At 59.5% G+C, this 16,237-nt stretch overlaps 2 protein-coding genes across 2 annotated transcripts; one reads left to right on the top strand and one right to left on the bottom strand.

The window, feature by feature from the left end:
- The first annotated feature begins 2,150 nt into the window (after positions 1 to 2,150).
- Positions 2,151 to 9,560, top strand: LOC110195297 (double C2-like domain-containing protein gamma). Its single transcript, XM_078148892.1, is given in 12 exon segments — positions 2,151 to 2,454; positions 2,934 to 2,985; positions 3,281 to 3,410; positions 3,524 to 3,595; positions 5,585 to 5,694; positions 6,907 to 7,036; positions 7,216 to 7,269; positions 7,582 to 7,590; positions 8,893 to 9,041; positions 9,153 to 9,234; positions 9,317 to 9,421; positions 9,423 to 9,560. Coding segments are annotated over 12 exon segments (1,329 nt in total). The 5' UTR covers positions 2,151 to 2,156.
- Positions 9,561 to 9,957: 397 nt separating this feature from the next.
- On the bottom strand, positions 9,958 to 14,360 carry NDUFV1 (NADH:ubiquinone oxidoreductase core subunit V1). The gene is given in 11 exon segments (XM_020968264.2): positions 9,958 to 10,132; positions 10,451 to 10,596; positions 10,704 to 10,785; positions 10,905 to 11,071; positions 11,143 to 11,355; positions 11,716 to 11,818; positions 11,820 to 11,906; positions 12,194 to 12,377; positions 12,889 to 13,059; positions 13,154 to 13,236; positions 14,132 to 14,360. Coding segments are annotated over 11 exon segments (1,401 nt in total). The 5' UTR covers positions 14,213 to 14,360; the 3' UTR covers positions 9,958 to 10,048.
- Between the last annotated feature and the right edge of the window lie 1,877 nt (positions 14,361 to 16,237).

Genomic DNA, 16,237 nt, shown 5'->3' with positions numbered 1-16,237 from the left:
AGAAGAGCACAGAGGAACAGGGGGAAAATATTCAGAACAGGCCCATGCCCCAAGAGTTTAGCCCTAGTAGAAACCAAGGATATTCCTGTGGCACCTACAGCACTGGGCTATGGGCCAGGGGCTAGTGACCAGGCAGCTAGGAAAAGGTGAGGGGCTTGAGAAGGGGGAGGAAGAATGGGGGAGGAAACCAAGTCATCCCTTCCAGCCTGCTGCAGCCCTGTTTGGTCTTAGTAACTGCCTTCCCTCCTCTCCCCCTCTAGGCTTCCTGTCCCCCTCTCCTTTCTATTTCTCACCTTTGTTGGCAGTTAGCAAGAATAAATTACTTTTTAAAAATATCTCCACTTGACACGGATCAAGTCAGAGGTGTCTGGGGGAGGGAAGGTCCCAGACCACTTGGAGGTAGAGGCTCAAAGTCGGGTCTGAAAAGAGAAGAGGGAGCTAGGGCAGATGGGAGGGAGGGGCCTGAGAGCCCCGAGGAAAGTCCTCTCCCGCAGACCCCAAGAGACAACATCCTCTGACCCAGTCCTCAGAGCACCTGTGTGTCATGTATGAGGGTGTATGTGTCTCGGTGTCTTGATGGGAAGGAGAGGGGGTGGAGCATGGGGTGTCTAGGGCTGCCTAGGGAAGGGAAGGGGGCTCCTGGGCTCTGGCATAGGCAAGGTCTCTCCCAGAGGGTTTGTTCTGAGTCAGTCACACGCCTTTCCCCGTGAGCGTTGTCTGTGTGTGTCAGCGTCTAAGTCCGATAGTGGCCCTGACTCTGGGGTCATCACGCACGGGGTGATCAGTAGGCGTGTTTGTCAGTGTATGAGGTGGGGAGGGGGGCACACAGTCGGTAGGTACCAACGTCTCAATATCAGATATAGTTAGTGTATTGGGAGGGTGGGGAGGAGCGGAGATGAATGTCTCATCTTAGTGTGTCTCAGGCTGTATGTGTGCATGTGTGTGCGCACAAGCGCGCGCCTGTCAGTGTGTGTGTGTGTGTGTGTGTGTGCCTGTCGGTGTGTATTCCTGTAGCGCTGCGCCGGAGGACACGGGGCGGCCACAGACACGGTCCAGGCTGGAGTCCGGGTAGGAGACAGACACGCAGTAGCGGCAGCAGCAGCATAGGGGCAGCTGGCAGGAGTCGGACGCGGAGCCTGAAGGCAGTTGGTCCAGTCCCGTGTTTGCCTGTCAGTCCAAGAGCCAGGTAAGTCCTCTTGCCCCGTGGGACACAGAGGAGAGCGCACCCCCACGACCCCCCCGGAGGCTCCAGAAGCCCCTGACCTTGCCTCTATCTCAGACCCCCAGGCGGGAAAGCCCAGCCCAGGACGGTATCCTCCCAAACCAGGGCCAAGACCCCCAGCCTCTCCTAACACCAAACCTCCCCCATCCCTATACTCCAATAGGGAAGAGACCCCCATCTGCTGCCCAGGACAGAAACCTCTGACAGACGTGCCCCCAAACTAGGACCTGTGGACTCTCCACTGAGACCTCCCGCTGCTGCCCAAGAGACTGCCCTCTAAGAAAGACTTCTCCCCAGACAGGAGACTTCCCCTCCACAAGGTGACCCCCATAGACCCCCAGCCAAATACAAATGTATAAGCCCTGGTCAACAGGATGGCCAACCCTCCATTAACAGACCAGAACATAACCTTACCTGGGGTCTGGTCCTCCCCTGCCCAAAATGCACCCAGCCCAAGCCCCAGAGGCTGGTTCTCTGCTCCCGGCCCCCCAGCTGTGGCTGAGCTGACAAGCTGAAGCCGCTGCGATTCACCACAAGCTGCCAGCCAGCACCTGTGCCTGAGGCAAAGCCCCCAGGGTCCCGTCCTCCTGAAGGGGCTCCCCTCCACTCCAGCCAGCTGAGTTCTGGGTCCATCCCAGAGCACTCCCTTCTGGCTTGTCCTTTCATCACACTGACCTTTCCCACCACATTGAACCCTCCCCTTCATCCAGCCTTCTTGCTATTGGCCTCTCTCCTCTAGCTGGCCCCCTCTTCACATTGACCTTTCCCAGGTCCTGCCCACTCCCCTTGACCATTCCCCTTTGTCCAACCTTCCTACCATTGACCTCTCCCCTCATTTACCCTCCGCCGTGTCCAGCCCCCACCTCACACCAAGACCTCCCTGACCTTCCACCAACCCTCGCAGGGGACCTTCTGGCCTTCCGCATCCCTGGCCATGGCTGGCGCGCGTGGGGAGAAGGTCACCATGCAGGAGCATATGGCCATCAACGTGAGCCCAGGCCCCATCAGTCCCATTCGCCAGATCTCCGACTACTTCCCCCATTTCTACCCCTTTGCTCCTGCCCTTCTCCGTCCCCGTTCAGCCCCCTTGCCTGCACTTCCCAATGGTCGAGCCCCAGAAACAGCCTTGGGTAGCCCAATGGAGGAAGACGGAACTCCAACAGCAAAGCCTGGAGGCTCTCAGCTTTGCCAGTGCCTGGAGGAGGAGCAGGATGGAGACTCAGATGAGACCAGTGAGTGCTCGGTCCCTGGGGTCTGCCAGGGGGTGGAGTGGGAAGGAAAGGAGGGAGGGGGAGCCCTATCATTCTGCCCTCCCTCGTCCTTGTCTGCCTGAGCAAGGCCTGGCAAGAAGCTCCCTAGCCAGGTACCTAGCCCAGGAAGGGGGGCTCAGATGACAGCACCTTGAATAGGTCAGTTTCACATTTCTAACATATACAACCCATGAACCCACCTGTGCTGGAGCTCACAGACAGCTGGGTGCAGGCAAGCACATGCGCGTGTGCGTGCACACACACACACACACACACACAGCTGCTCTCATCTGGAGCTCCATCAGGGATACGGGAGGGAGAGGTGACCCTACCTTGGGCCCTCGACGCATTGCGGTCCAGCTGGTTCCATTGGGGTGGAGGGGGTCACATGGATGTGGGGAGCTGAATCAGAGGAAGATCTTGGGGATCCCTCCCCCATTTCTACTGCCCTTCCAACTAAGAGCCCCGTAGAAGACAGGGGCCCCCCAGTCCTGGTGTGGACACTGGGCTCTGGTAAGTCATCCATCTTCTTCTAGGAGCCTTTCAGGTTCTGAGACCTCCCTCAGCCCCCAGTCAGTCAATAAACACTCATGTAAGTGCCTACTATGTGGTAGGCACTATGCTAAACACTGGACAGACACAGAGAGACTTGAAGAGCTGACAATCTAATAAGAGAGACAACACAGCTGTGTACAGACCAGCTGCAGACAGGACAAAGAAGCAACAGTCCACAGAGAGAAGGCATGAGAACTGGGGAGGATTGAGAGAGGCTTCCTGGAGAAGGCGGCACTTCAGTCGGGACTCCAAGGAGGCCAGGAGAGCCCGGACCTCACGGACAGGCCCCTCTCTCTCCCCCAGCTGCCCTGGGCTCCCTTGAATTCACCCTCCTCTTGGACCAGCAGAACTGCGTCCTGCACTGCACGATCCATCGGGCCAAGGTGAGAGGGTGGGGCTGGGGGGGCCTCAGGCTGCAGCAACTCCCCCCAATGCCCTGTCCCTGAAGGCCCCTGGCCCCCTCTGAAACTGATGGCCATCTCTCTCTGTCCTCCAGGGTCTGAAGCCCTTGGACTCAGGCTCCATCGATACCTTTGTGAAGGCAAATCTGTTGCCAGGAACGAGCAAGGTAAATGGCAGGGAAGGGCTAGGGAAGGGGGGAGCCAGAGGGGACCCCCAGGGGCTTCATCCTCCAGGAGAGGAAGCAGAGGACCAGAAGGGGGGCAGACACTCAAGGGAGCCACGATGCCGGGTCCTCTGGGTCTGGTGGAGCACACAGCCTAGGGATAGCGGACTGGACTTTTCCCCAGCTGCCTTCTCTCAGCTACCATCTTGCCTTTGCCTGCAAGGAACTCATAGGATGTCAGGGAGACAAGCCTGGTGGATGCAGAATGATTGAAGGTCCCTTCTAACAAAAATTCCATAGTCACCTGCCTTAGAGTACATTTCAGGGCACTGGCTGTAACTGCCTGAGATCAAAGAAGGCTGAAGACAGCTAGGTGGCACCACAGCAGACAGAGCACCGGCCAGAGTCACTGAGACTCATCTTCATGGGTTCAAATCCCACCTCAGACACTTTCTAGCTGTGTGACCCTGGGCAAGTCATTTAACTCCTTGCCTCAGTTTCCTCATATGTAATGAGCTGGAGAAGGAAATGACAAACCACTCCAGTATTAAATTTAAATTAAAAGATGCTTGCTTCTTGGAAGGAAAGCTATGGCAAAGCTGGACAGCAGACTAAAAAACAGAGACGTCACTTGCTGACAAAGATCCATAGAGTCAAAGCTATGGTTTTTCCAGCAGCAGCGTATGGCTGTGAGAGCTGGAGTGTAAGGAAAGCTGAGTGTTGCAGAATCAATGCTTTCTAATGATTTTGAGAGTCCCTTGGACAGCGAGGAGGTCAAATCAGGCAGCACTTAAAGAAATTAATTCAGACCACCCACCGGAAGGACAAATACCGAGGCTGAACCTTAGATACTTTGGCCACATAACGAGAAGATGGGATTCACTGGAAAAGACCCTGATGTTGGGAAAGATTGAAGGCAAAAGGAAAAGGGGATGACAGAGAATGAGATGGAGGGATGGCATTACAGAAACAGTAAACATGAGTGTGGACAGACTTTGGTAGACAGTGCAGGACAGAAGGGCCTGGCGGGCTGTGGTCCACAGGGTCACATGGAGTCAGATGCGACTGAACAACAGTATGACAAGGCTGAGATCCTTGTGGGCTGCAGTGATCAGGGAAGGCTTCCTGAAGGAGGTGGGCTGTGAAGGATAAGTAGGGGAAAGGGTGTTTCAGGTGGAGGCCACAGCCTAAACAAAGGCCTGTGGGCAGGATGAAGCACGAATGTGGGAAGAACAGTGATGAGGTGAGTGAAACAGGAACGCAATGGCAGCTAAGGCTGGATAGGAGGTTGGAGCCTAGAATGCTAGAGAAAGGATTTTGGATTTATTCTGTTGGCAAGAGGGAGCTTTTCAAGATTCTTGGGTCAGGATGTGACATAACAGTAATAATCATCTTACATTTAAATAGCATTTCCAAATTTGAAGAACATCTTGTAAGTGGAAAGTACACATTATTTTCCCCATTTTACATATGAGGAAACGGAGGCTTTGAGAGGCAGGTTTGGACCCAGGTCCTCTGCTCCAAACGCAGACCCTTTCCACTATGCCACAATGTTTGAGGAAGATGGGCAGGAGGAAGGGGATGAGGACGTGACCAGGACAAAAAGAGCAGTCAGGAGACTGTTACGATCTTCAGAATAAGACCACTGATGGGGGCCTCATGTGGTCCTGGTCCTGGTCTTGGTCACTGCTGTGAGTGTCATAGTGGGAGGAGCAGATTCCAGAGAGATTTCAGAGGCAGGAACAGCAGGGCGTCATGTGGGCAGTGAACATGCCCGGGCTGACCTTTCCAGACAGGAAACAGAGGAAGGCCCCACTCTGAACCACAGAAAGGGTGCTCTGCTACCCAGAGGCTGAGGATATTCATTGCCCAAGGCCTCCCATGCACCAGCCCAGGGGGCAGGTACAATGCAGTGGCCAGGGTGGGGAGCTCCTAGCCCTCCTGAACTGGTCCCTGGCCCCCTTCTCAGCCATTCTGCCCTGTGCCCCCCAGGCAAGCCAGCTGCGTACTCGAACGGTGAGGGGCAGCCAGGGGCCACGCTGGGATGAGACACTTACCTACCACGGCTTCACCTGCCAGGACGCCGGACGCAAGACTCTTTGGTGAGCTTCCTGCCATGTGTTCTCTGCCTAGGGGCCCTGGCCAGGCCTCCTGGCCCTCCTGGGGTCCTTTAACGTTCCAAGGGAGCCCCCAGGTTATCTTTCAGCTGGAGCTGTCTGCATCTCCCGGGCACAACTTTCTTGGATGGTACCCCCTTACACTGGGACATAGGGGGTGATTAAGCTGCAGAACATTTATACCTGCCAGAGGTGGTACATGAGCCTCGCCATCAGGGATGGGTGTGAGAGGTGGGACTGGAAGAGAAAGTGGGCTGGTCCTGGAGGCTCCAGCAGTGAGAATGGGGGAAGGGCCCCCAGGGTGCCGGGGAGGATTGAACCCCAGAGATCCCTTACATCTCCAAGTCATGCTCCAGAAGGAAAGTGTCTGCAAAGCGCTTTGTAAACCTCAGCCAGTGCTGGGACTGAGGGATGGAAACATGAGACCACCAGGTCCCTGCCCTTATGGGGCTTTAGTCAGCCTAGGAGGGCCACTAAGACAGGAAAGCCCCCCTCTCAACGGCAGAAAGGGGCACACTGGATTTAGGTAGAAGGAGGCAAGCCCTCCCCCCCCGCCCCATGTACCCACCAAGAGGGCATGTAATGGCCATGGTCAGCCAGGGGCCAAAGTAGCTAGACTCTGCCCAAAGTACAACCTGACTCAGAGCTGTAACTAGGGTGAGGTGATCAGAATGCTTCTCCAGGGTGCTGAAATTTACAGAGGGCACTGGCAACATTTTTAGTCCTTCAGATGCTTGGAAACAATCAGCCAGTTAAAAAGAATAATTAGTTAAGCTGGGAAGCTACCAGATGGACCCATCTGCCCCTCCGCGCCCCACGGCAACTTCCCTAGCTTGCTTGGTCTCCCACTGTTCCTGGGTCTCTGCTCGTCCTCCCTTCCTCAGCTCTGCCAACAGCTGCATTGAAAACAAGGTTATGCCCTTCACTCCCAGTGCAGAATCCCCTGGTAGGGCTCAACTTTGAAGCCCTTCTAGCTTTGAGAAGTCTGGGAGCTGAGGGAGATGGGAGAAATGGAGGACAGAGAGCACCGGGATAGAGATAGGCTAGAAAACAAAGAGTGGACACGGTGGGGGAGTGTGTGTGTGTGGGGGGGTAGAGCTGGGCAGAAGAAGGGTCCATAGCCCTGGGAGAGGGGCTAAAGACTGGGCAAAACCTGGAGAAAGCTGAGCAGTGACCGGAACCGGGATCTGGGACCAGGCTGTGTGTGTGTGAAGAGTCCCGCCTGCGGAGGCGGGCAGAGCCCCTGGGTGAGCTTCGAGTGCCCCTGAAGAAGCTGGTGCCCAACGTGACCCGAAGCTTCAACATCTGCCTGGAGAAGAGGCGCTTGGTGAGATGAGATGGGCTGGGCTGGGGGTGCAGCCAAAAGGATGAGGCCAGGGTGGGGGCAGGGAGACATGTGACACAACTCTGGGAGATGGGGGCGGGCAGGGGCCCTTAGAGCAGGGTGAGCAGGAGCCCAGGAGCCCAGGGCCCCAGGGCTCACACTTCTGCCCTCTGGGTTTTCAGACCAAGAGACCCAGCAGCCTGGACACTACCCGGGGCATGTCTCTGTATGAGGAGGTAGGTGCACTGGGGCTGAGCTCCCCCACCCACCTGTTGCTCTGGGGTTTCTGTGAGCAGAGGCCTGGCTGCAGCAGGGCCAGGCCCCCACGTGTGGATCCCCATCAGCTCATTCTATTTTGGGCAGAAGCTTTGGGGCCTTCCGGCTCCCTTTCTGATGCTAATCACTTGGACGTGGTCTCTCCTCCTATGAATCTCACTCACAGACTGCACCTAGAGGGACAGCTGGGGGAGGGCAGGATGAGGGCACCTGAGGACAGGGACCCCACGAGACCCAAACAGTTCTGGGATTAGGATGCCAGTGTCAGCAAGGAGCAGGAGGTGGCCAGGGCCGGTGTGGTGCAAGGGGTGACTGGGCTTGAAGGTCAGGCCCCGTATACTCTGGGGTGGGCTGTGGAGAATGGTGAGGCTCGGGGTAAAGAAAGGAGGGGCCCAGGCCTCTTAAAGGGCTGCTAGGCCTCAGGGAGTGGACAGAAGGAATCTGGGGGCTGCCCTCCAGACCCACACCAAACCACCTAATCCCACAGCCCCAGGCCCTTCTGATGGGCACACTCAGTCTGTGAGCCCAACCAGGGAACAAGGGTTGTCCGTTGTCTAAATGCATTCTTCTCATCCCCAGCCCTTGTCCTACAGGCTTTGGGTAGGGGACCCTCAGCTTGACCAGGGCTTAGACTAAAGGCAACAGAATGTTAACAATGGAAGGGCTCTTAGAATGTGGGACGTCAGGGCTGGGAGGAGGCTGAGGACAGGGAACGTTGGCATGGTCAGACACATTTTGCCTGTAGCAACAAACACCCCCCCCACACACACCGCTGCATCTGAAACCCCCCAGTCTGGCTCCATTTGGAACTATTATCTCACACGTCGCCCTTTGTGAGATCTGCGCTCCAGTCAACATGGCTTACTGGCTCCAAGTCAACAGTCCATCTCTGGCCTCTGGGCCTTGGCAGAGGGTGCCCCCTGCCTGACTGCCCTCCCTCAGAAGCCTTCTGTTCCTTTAAGGCTCGGCTTAAGGAACTGAGCACCTGAATGTCATCAAATCCGTTGGCAGATGGGGAAACTGAGGCCCAGAGAAGGGAGGAGAGTTGCCTGGGTCCCACAGGGAGTTACAAAGCACGGGACTGTCTGGGCCTCCATCCACTGTGCCATTGGCTTTAGGGAGCTCTCCGGGGCTCCCTCCTCTCCTCACTGCTGCAGCCCCGCCCCCTTGTGTACAGGCCATGTCATTAACGCTTCCGCTGGAGCAGGGCAGAGCTAGCCTGGAGACCCCTCTAGTGCTGTTTGGTGTGAGGGTTCACTCGAGTACAATTCAGGCAATCTGGCTCCACCATTTCTTTTTGTTTTTTTGGTGAGGCAGTCGGGGTTAAGTGACTTGCCCAGGGTCACACAGGGTCTGTGTCAAATGTCTGAGGCCACATTTGAACTTGGGTCCTCCTGACTCCAAGGTCGATGCTCTATCCACTGCGCCACCTAGCTGCCCCACCACCAACATTTAAAGGGTCCCTGTGCTGGGGCTGGGAAAGCTTTGCTCCTGTAACTCACATCAGCAGCCCCTGCATCAGACACTGGATCATCCCACTGGCGACCTGGTGACTGGGCCCCCCGCCCACACTTGCCCTGCAGGAGGTGGAAGCGGCCGGAGAGGAGCGGGGCCGGATCCTGCTCTCGCTGTGCTACAGCTCCCAGTGGGGCGGCCTGCTGGTCGGGGTCTTACGCTGTGCCCACCTTGCCCCCATGGACGCCAATGGGTATTCGGACCCCTTTGTGCGCATGTGAGCGAGCAGGGTGGGCTGGGAGCTGGGTCCCCCGGAAGCCAGAGGGCGGAGTCAGGGGCCACGGCAGAAAGATGCCCCCCACCCACCCACAAACCCCTCATCCCTCAGCTTCCTCCGACCAAACACGGGTAAGAAGTCCAAATACAAGATGACCGTCTGGAAGAAGACCCTGAACCCCGAGTTCAATGAGGTGAGTGGGGAGCCAGACCTGGCACCGGGCCCATGCCCGGGAGGTGCCCCCTCGGGCCCTCAAGTGACGGCCATGTCCGCAGAAATTCTTTTACGCGGGCCAGAGGGAAGAGCTCGCCCAGAAGACCCTGCTGGTGTCCGTGTGGGACTATGACCTGGGCACCGCCGCCGACTTCATTGGTGAGGGCCGGGGGGAGGGGCTGCGGAGGGGAGGCCCTGGGGGGCTTGGCTGAGCTTCGGCACTGGAGCGAGTGCCTGGCCCGCAGCGACCGGCGCCTGGAGCTGTGGCACCTGCTGGACGGAGCCCCTCCCCAGCTTGGTGACTAGGAAGGAGGCGGGCCTGGCAGGAGCCCCTGCACGGACTCTCAGGGGGGCGCGGAGGGGGCAGGGACACTAGGCTTTTCCCTCCACTCCCCCAATAAACACTGGTTCGGTGCAGGGGCTGTGCTGTGCCCATTTCTCAGACTGTTGGCCTATGGAATACCACCCTTCACCAATAGGACTGATCTGGCCCCGTTATCTCCCCCCCTGGAGCGCAGAACAAGTGACCTTAGGCCTACCTTGGGGGGCCAAGGCCCAGGGTCTCCCAGGGCATAGTAGGCAGGGTCAAGATCTGATCCTGGTCCCTGACCTCCACATCCAGTTTCCCTCCCTCCGAGTCCCAGGGCCAGCAAGAGGCTGGGCTGAGGCCTGGCCCACTGCAGGTCAGTAAGCAGAGGGGAGGTAAACAGAAACTCAGCAGCGGCCCACGGGCAGCCCTGACTTTATTCACACAGACCAGCACGGGAAGGGGGAGAGGGGTGGTGGGCTCCAGCCTAGGCGGTCTGGTGGGCCGAGTAGCCCTTTGCAAAACGGTGCATCCGATCCTCAAGCTCTGGGCGAAAATGGCGGATCAAGCCCTGCTCGAAGAGGGACAGGCAGAGCTCAGGGGCAAGGGCCACCCAAAGGACTGCTGCTCACCCCTGGGGGCCATGTCCTCCATTCCTTGTCCCCCCGCCAGCCCAGGGGCCATGTCCTCCATTCCTTGTCCCCCCGCCAGCCCAGGGGCCAGGTCCTCCATTCCTTGTCCCCCCGCCAGCCCAGGGGCCAGGTCCTCCATTCCTTGTCCCCCCGCCAGCCCAGGGGCCAGGTCCTCCATTCCTTGTCCCCCCGCCAGCCTGGGTCCAAGGGCCACGTCCTCCACTGCCCGTCCCACTGCTGCCGCCAGCTCATGATACCTGCACTGGCCAGGCGGCCCCGTCGCCCAGGGCACAGATGGTGTGGCCCTCAATCTGCTTGCTGATCTCCCAGAGCGCATCGATCTCAGACACGTGGGCATCCCCTCTGACGAACCGCTGCATCACTTTGTTCATCCAGTCCACACCTGAAGGGGCCAGGGAGAAGGGGTTTCGGGCATTGCCCCTGGAGGCCAGGCTGGGGTCTGTACCCAGCTCCCTCCCATCCCCCCTCACCCAGGCTCGGGGTGCTCACCCTCCCGACAAGGCGTGCACTGGCCACAGCTCTCGTGTTTGTAGAACTCGATGAGGCGGGCGATGGCTTTCACGATGTCTGTCTGAGGGGGAGCAGGAGGAGTCGCTACTGGGGGGGGGGCACCAGGACCCCACCCCCACCCCGTGGGTTCTAGCAGCAGGAGGGCTCAGGAGGCTGTGGCAGGGCAGGAGGTGTCCTTACCGAGCGGTTCATGACGATGACGGCGGCAGTGCCCAGCCCTGTCTGGGCTTGGATCAGTGCATCAAAGTCCATCAGGACCGTCTCACACACAGACTTGGGGATCAGGGGCGTAGACGAGCCGCCAGGGATCACCGCCAGGAGGTTGTCCCAGCCGCCGGTCACACCCCCTGAGGACCACAGCAGAGTCACCCCCGGCCCTGCCTCCACCCTCCCCTGCCCCCCAGACCCCGGCCCTCACCGGCATGCTTCTCTATCAGCTCCTTCAGCGGCACTGACATCTCCTCCTCCACGGTGCAGGGGTGGTTGACGTGGCCAGAGATGTTAAAGAGCTTGGTGCCCGAGTTCCGCTCCCGGCCAAAGCTGGCAAACCAGGACCCCCCGCGGCGGCAGATGGTGGGGGACACGGCTACCGTTTCCACGTTGGCCACGGTGGTGGGACAGCCAAACAGGCCTGCCAGACAGAGGGGTTGGGGGAGGTCTGGACAGCATCCCAGGCCCCAGGAAAGTGCCCCAGGAAGCCTGCCCTCCCCTGACATCCTCAGCCTACTCCCTCTGAGAGTTCTCTGCTCTGCTGAGGCTCAATCAGAGTTCCCACTGACACCCTGGGGTCCACGGTCCTTGGGGAGAGCTTGGACAAGTATTCCCATCTCCATCCTACAGCTGAGGGATCGAGGGCCTCGCACAAGGTCACACCGTTGGGGATGGAGGGTCCCTACAGCTGTCCCCCATGCTGGGCCTGCCCGAAGCCCAAAGACCCGCCCAGGATGGCCCTTGTGCTCCGTGCCGCTGAGGTGGCACTGAGCTCACGTACCCACGTCAGCAGGGAAGGGCGGCTTGAGGCGGGGCTTGCCCTGCTTGCCCTCGATGGACTCGATGAGTGCCGTCTCCTCCCCACAGATGTAGGCCCCGGCCCCCCCGCACCACAAACACGTCAAAGTCGTAGCCAGATCCGCAGGCGTTCCTGCCAATCAGCCCGGCCTCATAGGCCTCCCTGATGGCCACCTGCAGGGGGGGCCAGAAGAGGGCTGTGAGGAGGGGGTCGGAGGAGAAGGCTCTGGAGGGGATCACAGGGTGAAGGCTCAGGAGGGGTCAGGGGGTGAAGGCTCAGGAGGGGTCAGGGGGTGAAGGCTCTGGGGGGACGTCACAAGGAGAAGGCTCGGGGCGGGGTCAGGGGAGGCGGCTAGGGGGGGAGAGACTGTAAGTAAGGGCTGGCAAGAGAAGGCCGTCTGTCAGCATGGCTGTGGGGGACCCTAAGGTGCCCCCACGAGTCCGTGCCTGGCCTCACTCACCTGCAGGTTGGAGGCTTCATTGTAGAACTCGCCCCGGATGTAGATATAAGCAGCCCGGGCACCCATGGCCCGGCCCCCTACAAGGCAGCCCTCCACCAGCTTGTGGGGGTCATGCCTTATGATCTCCCGGTCCTTGCAGGTCCCTGGTTCCCCCTCATCTGCATTCACCACCAGGTATTTTGGCCTGGGGAAGGAGGGGGATCCATCAGCCAGTGCAGCCGCCCAACGTCTTTCCCACGTCATTCCCATTTCCCAGCCCTTCCCTGGTACCAACAAGCCGCCAGCAGGGGACCCCGAGTCCCCTGTCTCCACTTCACTCCACACAATCCTGCCCCCCCACCACAACCACTGACCATGCCTGAAAACCAACCCAGGTCAAGGAGGAGCAGGGCCCCAGCCTGAAGGAGGGGGCAGCAGCAGGGAGGAGGGGCACCTGCAAACATGAAGGGCATGGTCTCATGTCTCCCTGCCCCCTCCCCAACCCAGACTAAATACGTCCACTCACAGAAGCCTCAACAGTCCTGGGAGGAAGGGAAGGCAGGGCAGAGGTCATTACCACTCCCATGTTACAGAGGAGTGAGGCCAGGGACTCACACCTCATGGTCTCTGTGGCACCAGGCCGCTGCTGCTGCCAGCACCTCCCTCCTCCTCCTCTTCCTCCCCCCCCCACCTCCTCATCAGCCTCTGTCTCCCACCTGCCGTCAGACGGCTTGTTCATGAAGCTCCACTTGAGGCCGGTGGGGAAGCCGGCCCCTCCGCGGCCCCGCAGGCCTGAGGTCTTGACCTCGCTCAGGATCCAGTCCGGCCCCTTCAGCAGGATCTCCTTTGTCTTATACCAGTCACCCCGACTCAGGGCCCCCTTCAGCCTGCGGGAGGGAGGTGGGGTGGAGATGGAAGAGGTGAGCCCGGGAGCCCATCACACACCAGCCGCCCTGCCCAGACCGGAAAAGACCTCAGTACCTCCAGTCATGGCGGCCATAGAGGTTGGTGAAGATACGGTCCTCATCCTTTAGGGACCCAAACGTCGTCTTCTTGGGGGGCGCCTGTGGGGATGGGAGGCTCAGGAGGCCCAGGGCCCAGGAGCTTGAGCCTCCCTTCCTGGAGGTCTAAGGGGCCTGGGGAAGGCCAATGATACCAGGAGAAGGGGGACTGGTGGGGCTGACTTGGGCGCCTGGCTTTTGTCCTGGCAGGGCGGCCGCCCCGTGCACAGGGCGCTGTGACTCTCCCGGGAGAGCAGCTCACACCCACCCACCCGCACTGGCTCCGCAGAGAGAGCCGGCAGTCAGGGTGCTGGGCCAAATTGTTCCCGGGGCAGCCGTAAAAGTTATGCCCTGCTCCCAGGCCCTCACTCGCAGCCCACCAGCCCACATCCTTGCCCAAGAGACGCTCAGAGTCTGCTGTGGGAGTGCGCCTGGCAGAGGTGACTTGTTCAAGGTCAATGTCCCTAGGGCAAGGTCATGGCATTCCAGGCGTGGGGAAGGGGGCTGCCACTTCCTACCTATCCGGGCCTCAGTTTCCTCGTCTATAAACGAGAGAGTCCGGTCAAGGTGACTCGTAAGGTCCCTTCCAGGTATAATCATAACAAATAATGCTTATGCGGCGCCTTAAGGTGCCCTTTACTGAGGTTATGTCATTTGGTCACCACACCCATTTTGCAGATGGGGAAACTGAGGACTTGCCCAGGGTCACAGCTAACGGACTGCACCCCGCCCCAGCTGCCTATGGTTGGGGGGGCGGGATATGGCTTAGGTTAGGGAGGAGGCATCCTGGCGGGCCTTGAATGCCACCAACTAGCAGGTGGGAGAAAGGGGGGGGCCTCCACCCCTGAGTCCCGGCTCCGCCCTCGACAGCACCAAGCCCCGCCCCGTTTGCCCCCACCCCCACCCCCGTCCCACTTGACCCTGCGGCCCCGCCCCCTCCCAGCCCGGGCGCACTTACCGTCCCCACCTCCTGGAAGGTGAGCCGGGCCAGGCCCCGGGCGGACAGCGCCCCCCGCACGAGCCGCTGCACCGCCAGCATCGTGCGGGCCGGGAAGGGGGCCGCAGGCGGCGGGAGGAGGACCGAAGCTTCGCGGCGCCGCTGCCTCTTAAGGCGCGGACCTTTCCCTCTGTCACCTTCACTCTGCGGACGGGCTGAAGCCGGGGCCGCGGGCGCAGGAGTTTGACGTCACGCGCCGGCGCACGGAGCCGCGAGGCCCCGCCTGCGCGCGTCGCGCCGCTCTGGCCCGCGGCATTCTGGGAATCGTAGTCTTGCCCTCCCGGCCTCCCTCGGCAGGCAGTGACAGCTCCCTGGGAGGTTCTCACGCCTGCGCTCTGAGGCTCGCTTCCACTCCGGTCCCAGCCCATCACCAGGGCTCTGCGCTTTAGTGAAGAGAGCCAGGTTTCCCTCTGATGGCAGAAAATGAGGTTGAAGTCAAGGTTATGCTACCACGTAGCGGAGCGACTTGGGAGAGTCAGGGACCCCTCTGGACCTCAGTCTCTTCGTCTGTAAATTAGGGATAATCGTACCTGTACGGCCCCCCCGCCCCCATGGTGAGGTCACGTGTGTAGAAAGCGCTTTGCCATCCTCAAAGCGCCTTAGAAATGTCAGCGCCCGTCAATCCTGCTTCCGTGGCAGTACACTCTGGGGTCGAGGGTGAGCTGGACCGTGGGAGGGGAGATGCCAGAGGAGGATGGACGCAGGACGGTCCTGTGGGGGCAGGGTGAGACCCCGGGGGACGGCACGGCCGCCAAGATGTCCTCAGCAGGGGGAGGGGGCGAGGTGATGAGCCGGCGTCCTCCGCAGCCAGCCGGGCCCTGCGCGAGGCCGTGGATGCCGATGGATCTCCGCCCTTTGGGACGGTGTCTGTCCCCAGGCTGGCTGCCTGGTCAGAGGAGGGAATCCTGCCTTCCTGGTGCTCCGGGTCCTACTGAGAAGCGCCCCCCCCATATCACTGCCTGAGGTCTGCCCTTGGGGCTCATCTCCTGACGTCAGCAGCGTTTGTCAAGAATCTGCTCTGTGCCACCCACTGCGCTATGCATTAAAGATGCGACAACTGGAAAAACAGCCCAGAACAGACCCTTACACATGGAATTGGGAGGAGTTTTCACCCCGAAGCCAAGCAGACTCCTGGGGCGGAATTGGGGGGCAGGGAGGGACAGCCCTATTGCAGTGGAGAGCCATCGTGTTCTATCACACCGTCACCCAAGGTCTGTGTAGAAGCGCAAGATCTGCTCCCTCGCTGTCCCGCCTGCACGGCATCTCCTCGTTCTGACGCCTTCTTTGCCCTGCGTCCAGGTCCTCCACTGTCTCCTAGGTGACTGCTCCAGGGCTCCCTCAGGGGCCTTCCTGCCTCGGGGCTCTCCCCACCCAGGCCTTCCCCGCCTACAGCACTGCAAAGTGGTTTTCTTTCAGCCTCCTGCTCACCCAACGCCAGTGGTTCTCTATTGAATAAAATATTAACTCCTGTTTAGCGAGTCAGGCCCCGTAAGCTGGCCCCAGCACACCTTTCCAGGCTCTCCCTCCTACCCATTTGGCTTTCTCTCTTTTCTTCATGTGTGATACCCCCTTTCCCCTCCCTGGGCCTTGGCGTGGGCCCCGTTAGGGGCCTGGAATGCTCCCTTCCCCTCGTGGAATGCCTTTATTCCTTCAAGCCTCAGCTCAAGCACCGCCTTCCACATGATTCCCCCCCACTGCTGGTGGCATCCCCCTCCCAAGCTGCCTCAATTTAGTTATCTTGTTTGCATTTGTCCTTTTCTCTTTACATTTGTATTATCCTGTACATATTTTTGTGGCCTGCCCCATTGGAATCTAAGCCTGCTGAGAACTGGGATCGTTTCTTTCCTTGGCCTCATATCACCAGTGCCCTGCACAGGGACTGGCACATAGCAAGCGCCTGCTAAATGCTTCTTGACTGCTGGATCCGTTGAAAATGAAAAGGATGCCCACGCCCTTGACGTCCTGGGAGGGAGAGGCAGGCTTTGTCCCGGTGCCGTCAGAACGTTCATTACCCACGTTTCTGTGCTTCCCATCCTCTGGGCACTGAGCATCCTTCACATGATATCC

This window comes from Phascolarctos cinereus, unplaced genomic scaffold (assembly GCF_003287225.1).
Source record: "Phascolarctos cinereus isolate Bilbo 61053 unplaced genomic scaffold, phaCin_HiC Scaffold_9;HRSCAF=440, whole genome shotgun sequence".
Lineage (NCBI taxonomy): Eukaryota > Metazoa > Chordata > Mammalia > Diprotodontia > Phascolarctidae > Phascolarctos > Phascolarctos cinereus.
The sequence above is the reverse complement of the archived record's forward strand: the minus strand, read 5'-3'. Positions and strand labels throughout refer to the sequence as shown.